Here is a 9,229-nt window from a genome sequence, read left to right on the forward strand (position 1 = left end):
GACAGTTCAGAGCCGTCATCCGAGCCCTCGGCCTCCGACTGGGCCGAAGTATCATCCCGCTCAGGCCGGTGATGGTGAGTAGAGGCCTTCGTAGGCCGCGCTGGCGAGAGGGTTGGAGGCGCGTGCAGGGCCCCGCGATCATCCGGCGGGGATTCCGCCGCCCATAGGCGCTTGAGTGAGCCCGCATTCGGTCTCTTGGCTGAGGCCGACTTTTGGCCTCTTTTCCCCCCCATGAGGATAGCAAGGGAGTCCGGCGAAGTGTCCTTGTGTCACGAGCAACTCGGGGATGGAGCGGGAGCTTCAGTTAAACACGTCCAGCCGCCGCCATAGGTAAGCCACGCCCCCGGGATCAAACTTTTTTAAGCGTGTTTTTTTGCGCATGAATCAAATTGCGTGTTTTTGTGAGCAGATTGTAGCTCAGGCCAAACTGTGCAGCAAAAGTGGCACACAGGCACACAAACAAAAGAGGGTTCACACAAACCACTAACATGGGTGCAATGTTCAGTTTTTATTCATTCATGTAAAAGCCTTCATACTAAATAAAGAAAACACTGTTTCTGTAACTTTAGTGTTAGTTGGAGTTTAGATTTAATTTGTTAGTCAAGTTCATCCACATTTCTAAGTCCACCTAACACTACTCTTTCCACGGGGTGACAATACTGCTGGTCCAAGGGTGGTTCCATTCCTCCTCCATAGAGTGGAGCCACCCTAATGGGCTTGTTCACACCAAGTGCAGAACAGAGCAGTTACAGAACGCATCAAAAATGCATCCAATGTATTGCAATGGTATTTTGGAAAAATCTAAATTTTCGTTACCGGTAGTATGTACGAATTTTCTTTCCGAACTAATTTTCGTTGCAGCAAAGTGACATTAGACCAAAAAAAAAAAAGTCCATCTGTTAGTTGGAAAAAAGTAAAACAGTATTTAGGAATTCCTTTACTTACATAAAAGGATCCATCGATGTAATCCAGCGTCAATCACAATGAACGACGCCTGGCAACTCGCCCAGATTTTTTTTAAAAAGTCCAGCCGCATGCCGACCCGTCCAAGCCCGACGATGATTTGCCGCAAAAGGACAGCTCAGACTCTAATGTAAACGAATGGGTGGAGCCAGTCGTGACATCATGGGGCTCGTTCGGCTCCCAGACATGAATAGCTTTCGGGAGCTCCCGAATGCTATTGCGTTATGGCAGCTTAGAATGTCAAATGGATGGGACGAGCCCCATGACATCATGGCCCGCTCCGCACATTTGTTTACATTGGGGCCGGAGCCGTCATTTAGCGGCGAGTCTTCGCCAGGTTCAGACGGGTTTTTTATTTTTATTTGAGCGAGTCGGCGGGCGTCGTTAATGGTCATTGACGATGGATTACTTCGATGCATTCAATTTTAATTTTTTTATTAAAGGGATTGTCAAAAACTGTTTTTTTTTTTTTCAATTAAAGAACTTTTTCAAAATGTGTGGTGTGTTTACTTTTAACGCTTTAGTGAATGAGTAAAGGTACAAGTACCCCTTTACTCATTCAAAAGGGGGGTGGCGGCATCTGGGTGCCCCCTTAAAGGGGTACCCCGTTGCAAATAAGCCCCTCTCCCCACAACCACCGGGTCCGGGTTGTAGGGAAGAGGCCCTTGTCCCCATCGGCATGGGGACACCCTCCCAACGCCGAGGGTATGTGGCCTGGTATTGTGCAGGGAGGGGGGCCACACATTCTCCCCCCCCCATTTTTGGGGGTGGGGTTTCTTTGACTTTTGGGGGGAGCCTCACGCACTTTTGTTTATTTTTAACATGGGGGGTCCCTCCTAACATTCCTACCACACCTAAAGGGTCTGGTATAAGTTGGAGGGAAAGCCCACGCTAAGTCAAAAACAAAAGTAATTTTTTTTCCCTTTTGTCCAATGAAAGTTTGCTGCAATGAAAGTTTGTTCAGAACAAAGCTTTGTATATACTACCGCTAATGAAATTAACAAAAATTCTGATTTCGTCCGAATCCAAAATGAATTGACTTTCGGACCTGTATCCCAAAAAAACGAAATAACGAAAAACCTGAATAAAAAATAATAATTGTTTTTGCCGGTGCACGTCTCGTATGAATTCACTGAACTGAATGCGTTTTCTAAACTAATTCATTAAAACTATCTCCTGATAATTCTCATTGAAATGTTCAGTTCACAGACATCCCAAGGGTGTGGAATCAATATTGCTCCACAAAAAATATTGAAAGAATTTCTCATGAATCATCGGATCGTGAGTTGCAATTTTATCACCACCTCACATGGTTCTGTTGTCTGACGCCTCATAAAACCTTCCTCCCAACCAGGAGTATTTTAGCACGTGAAAAATCCCTGCAATAATCTTTGTGAACTTACTTTTAAATACAGAATACAGCAACTAATAATATAATGTTCTTGCAGTAAATTCAGCCGATTCTTGTGATAAATCTGTATTTCTATATTGAATTTTCAAAGTTCTGCCCCACACCTAATAACCATATAGATCTAGAAGTTTGTAAACTTACTTATTGAAGATGCCCATAGGATGTACTTCCTTAATGCACTGACAATTTCACTCAGCCCTGTGAATATAAACTTCCTTTGTCACAACTCTCACAGAGCCTGCCTTCTGAATTACAACTCAACTTCTGAACAATGTAGCATTATCATTGCTTGCTGGAAGCAATGCATGATGGGCTATGTAGTCTTGAGAAATGGAGATTGCATCACATCAAGCAGCAGGGAAGAGACGAAAAGCACCCCGGGAATCCAGGAAGTTGGTGAAACTGATGGGCAGACAGAAGGCAGCACTCACTACATAAAAGGGATTTCTAGTAAGCTTTGATTGCATTATTAAAAACAACTCTAGTATGTATTCCTATTACAGTGCTCATATTATAACAGGATAGTATATGCTGCGGCTTTACAACTCCTTTAATGAAGTGGGGTCGTGGGGGGCCAGGGAATAGTGGGGACTGATTGTTAATATGAGCAAATAATAATACACTATAGTTACAACACCATGTTTTTGTTGTTAACTGAAGCCTATATGATTTATGGCTGAGCAGACAACATATAGTTGAAGTGTAGGTCAAGCCAAAAACTTTTTTCTCTAGCTTTGGAAAGAGTGGAAAGCATTAGACCCCCTTTTAGGCTTTTACTGCTATCCAGGGCTCCGCAAGAGAGATTTAACCTCACTTCCTGTCCTGCTGTCAACAGTATCACTAGACAGGAAATGATGGAAAAACTACAACGGGCACAGATAGAAATATAAATCTGACAGTGGTTCTAGCCTACACACACACTATAAAGGAAAGCATTTTTACTTGTCTGTGTTGCTGTTGGAGAGTTAATTTCACTAACTGTCTGGTAAGACAGGAAGTGAGGGGACATCTAAAAAGGAGTTGTGGATAGCAGATAAAACCTGACAAGGGTTTTAACCTTTCCCCAATCTATTCAAAACTAAGTAAAAAAAAGTTTTGGTTGAACATATACTTTACAGATAGTTATGCAGACTATGCCTGCTGTAGTCATCCACCCTAGGGCCAGGTGGGGGAGTGTCCAAGAGGCCTAGCCACAGCCTCATCAGCTTTAATAGGACACATTAACAGCCCTGACCCCAAGATTTGAGAATTTATCTGTTTAAACCAGCCCTTTCCTTTGCCAATTGTTACGGAGACAATTGCCAAATATAAACTATTCAGTTTATAAATAGGTCACCAGTATAAACAAAGTGAACAAAAACTGTGCGTAAAGTGTATTTTCACTTTTGCAGTCAAATTTGAGAAAAACCCTCTACAGGTTCGTTATGTGATCCCATTCACACAGCATACCATATTTTTTTATATTTCTTACATTTTAGATGTTTTGTTGCAGCAGACAACGTGGCTGATTCCAGGTTTTTCTTAGCACCTTCACAGTGATCTGTTCTAATAGAAAGACTTAGTACTGAAATTTGAGGAGTGCTTCTCTCATTACCATACAGTGGAGAAGCCAACTTCGTAACCACTCACAGTCCCTTCTAACATTACAAAAGTAGGAGAAGCAAGTAGACATTTTAACCTTTTGCCTATGCTATATGAATGAGTTTTTGCCTATGCTATATGAATGGGTTTTTGCCTATGCTATATGAATGTGTACATGTAACAAACATAAAAAACAGGTGTTATCCAATTTGGCTGCAAAAGTGGAAATACACTTTAAGTCTATCTTCCGAGACCCAGTTATTTCCCTCTTGAGTCCTGCCATTCTCGCACAGGATAGAGAAGGTCAGGCTATCATCAAAGATACCTCAGCCCACCCTTTGAGAATTGTGTGTCATGGCTCTCTGCATACATTTAGGGGGGTGGAGAGTTGAAATTAAGGCTTAGCTATTGTCTAAATTTGCATTAGTAACAGCACAGTTTAGTCTAATTAGGCTGCACATTTTAGACAGGGGAGGCGTGTGTTTTAAATGACCACCAGAGCAGATTATGACGCAACCACTATATTTTTATAGAGGAATGGAAAGGCTTATATTAAGGACCCATTCACACTTGCAATTGGGGCCAGTTCACTGACTTTCCTGAATTTCTCGGTGAAACCCATGCAATCAGCTGTGAGGACGGAAGGTGCTTTACAATGACTATAACAGTCCACGGCTGTTCGCAGGCCGTCTACATGTAAGTACTGTAAATACTTATGGATGATCGCACCTGGACGCAGGCTGTATGTGTCGAGGTGGAGGAGCCTTGACACCCTGGGCTCACAGTTAGTGAGCAGTTGTGATCTGTGGCAGCTGTATTGTATAGCATCTCCCACCTGCAGCTGAACGCATTAGTTTCACAGAAGAATTTGTGGGACTCAGCAATCCGGCCCCATTTGCAAGTGTGAATGGGGCCTAAAAGCACGTTGTAGTGCTTCCAGGCGGCTTCATAAACAAGTGAGAATGCAAAAGCAAGAAGCTGCCTTAACTATATTGTGATCATTTCATCTCTCTCATTCAGCCCCGTGGGACTGTTAAGCATGGATGGGGGAATCCCCCCACTGGGCTATCGTATTCTAACAGTGGTGGGTGTGCCTGAACTGTGATTCCAGCCGACTAGCTGCAGTTACTGTTTAGTCAAGACATTGTGACCTTTCATCTGCATGTGACATTACATAGTTCGAATTTTGGCTGACCCAGAAGGAATTCGAGACATGGGTGGCCCTGTAAACACAACCCGGCTCAACAAAAGCCAAGTGGAAAATTACTGGTCGAAAAGTGACTGCATCTGATAGGTCACATTTCAGCCAATAATTTTCCACTTGGCTTTTGACAAGATGTATTAATCAGTCAGTCTTTAAAACTGAGAAACCAACACAAAGATCAATAAATTGAAGCTTACTTTTATTTCAGAAATGCCCTTTTGCATCGCAAAGCCAATGCATGTTTATGTGTAACATATGTATTATATATATATATATTTATATAACATTATTAATAAAATAATAATAAAAGACTGCCATTAACGCCTTGCTAGCAGAGAGGCCTGCAGAGAACTGTTTGTACGTTCTGTAACTGCTTTGTACTTGGTTGGGGATCCTCTTAAAGGATATGATTAAAGCTTTGTAATGATCAATGCAAAGTCTGGCCGCTAGAAAGGTCTGTCAGTTTGAAGGCAGTATGTTTTAAAATACATTTTAAGTGTACCTGCCCTATATACAAAGGGGTAGCAGTCATTTTGTGATGTCGGACAGTACTGCTGAGAATGTAGGCCAGTAGTGGGCAAGCTGTTAGATTTTAGAGGCCTGAAATGCCAAAGGCATGCACCTAAAAGAGGAAAAAAAAAAGGTTTGGCCACAGTTCTCTTTAGGGTCACAGGAGGATATTTACTAATGTCCTCCAATGACCCAAAACTCAGCATATAGCGGGCTATTGCCCGCTGTATGCTGAGAGCGCAAAGCCCCTCTACAGCCAGGGAAAAATACCGACAATAATGTCAGGATCCACCCCGCTGCCCGATTGACAGCTGGCTCTGCCTCTCTAGAAGCAGAGCCAGCTGTGCCCGCCCTCATCCCATCTGTCCCTTCAATGAGCGCTGGAGGAACAGAGAATCACTGCGGGGGATGACGACTGACAGTCGCTACTTTCTGAAGGGAGAAGATGGCAAAATGAGTGGTTTGTGATCGATCAGTTCTCGATCTATCGAGCCGACGTGTGACAGCTTCAGTGTCATACGTCGGCTCTAACTAGGGGATGAGTGTATGTCACTCATCCCATAGTTCTCCTTTAATATTAGTTCTAAATTGGCTTATCAATGAAGGACAGTTTTGTTATTGTCCTTTAACTTGGGACCTTTCTTGAAATGCAATAAGACTAAATATCAATATTAAACCTACTAGTGCTAGATGCCTGTGAACTACCTGATAGCACTCCTTGTGCTAAGTATCCTAAAACACCCAGTAATCTGTCAAATGCAGCAATGTTGCAAGATCAGATTTTATTCTGGGATGTGTGTGCTTAAAAATTGCAAAGATGTCGTGTGAAGAAATAAATATATATATATATCTGTTCACTATTATTAGGCCATCACGGAAGCAAAGATGTAGCCTATCAATTTACTAACAACTAGCAGTATTACTGTGACATACTGGTCCAGCTCAAAGAAGGGTTTACCAGTTTAGCTTGGTTTAGATGCCTCCACTGTGCATAGTTGACAGGTACACTTTAATGTCCGATAACAGCAGAACAATTTATTCATACATACGAACAGATTCTTAACGCTCATTCTGAAAGTCTTGTAAAAAACATTTTTTTTGTTTGGCAAACTGTTAACCTACAGTTGTGCGAAGACATTAGGAAATATAGCAAAACAATAAATTAGATAGGAAAAAAAAATGTACAATATAAAATAAACTGTCTATAGTGTTGTAAGCCACTGTAAATGGTATTTAAGAATGAATGCCCTATATACTTGACCTAATATCATACCTCTGAGTCTGGCAATGAGAAGTCTGGGAATAAGATAGAACCCTCAGTGCCAAGAGTCAAAGAATAACATTCATAGCTGCAAGTATGTAACCACAGTGAGGAGAGGCAGGCAATGTGATACATACGTGGTGTGATTAACAAGAGTCTGCGGAGTCTGTAAATGACCAAAGAATCAATTACTAATACTGAGCCAGTTCTCCTATTTTGGATCCTTTTAGATTAGACACTGTGCTATCAAAGACCTTTTGATTGTGAATTCTGCACTGGCCCTTTCAAATCCGATAACTCCACTACAGATTACAGATGTTTCCTATAAAAATGAAACTTAGTGGACCGTCCGCCCACTAAGCTGCTAATTAAAACAGCATTTTTGCTTTTAATGTATGAAATGAAATTTGGAAGCAATGTCAGTAAACGTCCATAAACAAACAGCAGAGTGAAATGGTTGCTGCAGAGTGTGGAAGAGTAAATGAACCATTTTATATAGACATTTATTGCTCTTAGGCCAACACAACCCAAGCTGAGCATGCCTAAATGTCCTTGTGCAGTCTGATTCTAAACAGTTACTAAAAATCGTCTATTATGCTCAAAAAGCCAACAAGTAATTCTGTTCTGGTAGAGTCCGTGCATTTTAAACACAACCGAGGACAGCTTAAGAAAGAACTGCCTCCCCTAACTTGACAGACAAAGTCTCTTGAAGGAATGTATAATACTACATTTTGGATTTACCTTTGCTGTGGTTACTTTGCAGATACACATGCAGCAATATGTCATCTGTCGGTTCCTGCTATGACGTGGCTGAACTGAAGGACAGACCGACAGACAGACAGACTGATGCAGCGCAACATTCACATGTATCAACACTTAGTGTTACAGGCACAAATAAAAAAAGACAATCAGGCCCCCGAAGGCAGCAGCTAGGATGTTGGCACGATATGTGCTTTGTGTGGGTATCATAGCGATTTGTGATGAGTGGTCCGAGCAGCCGTAAGGTGCACACATTGCTAAGGCACTAAGAAAACATGACCAAAAAAAACTTTGTCCACGTCACTTCTGCTGCCTTGACACAAGCTGCAGCCTGAGTTACTGTAAGCTGAAATGATCTGTAAAATGCCTGTGCCAAGCAAAGGGCACAGGTAAGCATGGTGATGAGCCTTAGCTCATGTATAAAGATGCAGGTCCTAGTACAGACTGGTGTATGGGTAGAAGACACTGGGCAGTGAAAACACTACAATGTTCCTCATATCACAGAGCTGTTTGATTCACTGGTAAAGCCTCTGCGTATTCCTCACACAAGAATGCGTATTCCAATTTTCCAGATGGAGAAGGTTACGGCACACCAGGCCTGATCGATGTTCAGGTTTCAAAGTATTTGTAAATTGCTGTAACGTATGTCATAAGACACTGCCAATCCGGTCGCTCTGTTCGTACCATCTCGTTAATGTCCTGCAATTGACAAATACCAGAAAAATGATGATTCTGCATGAAAACAAAGATTGTTTATAAATCCATAGATCATACAGTCAATCGCTATCTCTTGGCTCCTAAGCTTACCAGAGTAGACTTGATGCCTACACTTTCAGCTGCTTGAAAGGCCAATGTGAAATTTCTCCTCTGTGAAAAGAAAACAAATTCAGATCTGTGATTGTCCAAGCACAGAGCAATCAGAGGCAAGTGTGTATTGCTTTGTATTATTACGGATGTAATACCAACGAACAGTCCTGTGTTACCTTGTCCTGATTGCCCAGCTCCTGGTATGGAATGTGGGCAGGAAGATATGTGTGCAGCAAAGCACAGAAGGCCAGGCCATCGTTCCAACTGCTACTGAAGTTTGTGATGTCGATATTCTAAAACAACAGGAAACAAATTTAAGGACACACACATAAAGGTAATATGGAAAAAGAGGACCGAAAAAAGGTAAACTTCAGACAGACAGTAAAAGTCACATAAATGCAGCTCTTCATTACCAAATGATTACAGTAGAACTATAGGCAAAGTAAAGTCTAAAAAAAAATAAAATAAGTTCCAATACATCTCTTTAACCCATTTCCTCTTGCAATCCCTTTATTAACCTTCCTCAGCACAATGCCCCGTGCTTAGGATCATCAAGCAGAACTAGCATCCGTCAGTCAGATACCGCTATCAGGAACCAGTGCTCATTATTTATGATCACGTGGTCGCTATCATAGTGACCAGATGGACTGGAGTTCAAGAAACAAAGGCGTTCTGGTGAAAGAAGGAATTCAAGTGCAAAGCAGCAATAAATGAACTGTCACATTTTCAAACA

The 9,229-nt window shown here is 41.9% G+C and overlaps 1 protein-coding gene across 2 annotated transcripts in view; it reads right to left on the minus strand.

The window, feature by feature from the left end:
* Nucleotides 1-7,560: 7,560 nt before the first annotated feature.
* Nucleotides 7,561-9,229, minus strand: part of SPECC1L (sperm antigen with calponin homology and coiled-coil domains 1 like) — a 72,812-nt gene continuing 71,143 nt past the window's right edge. For both annotated transcript variants that reach the window (XM_018557420.1, XM_018557421.1), the window contains 3 exons: nucleotides 8,673-8,789; nucleotides 8,497-8,556; nucleotides 7,561-8,388 (listed from right to left, as the gene is read on the minus strand). In XM_018557420.1, coding sequence (XP_018412922.1) covers nucleotides 8,299-8,388; nucleotides 8,497-8,556; nucleotides 8,673-8,789 — 267 coding nt within the window. In that variant the 3' untranslated portion in view covers nucleotides 7,561-8,298. The remainder of the gene's footprint in view (nucleotides 8,389-8,496; nucleotides 8,557-8,672; nucleotides 8,790-9,229) is intronic.

Source organism: Nanorana parkeri, unplaced genomic scaffold (genome assembly GCF_000935625.1).
Source record: "Nanorana parkeri isolate BGI_ZX_2015 unplaced genomic scaffold, ASM93562v1 scaffold282, whole genome shotgun sequence".
NCBI classification, from domain to species: Eukaryota; Metazoa; Chordata; class Amphibia; order Anura; family Dicroglossidae; genus Nanorana; species Nanorana parkeri.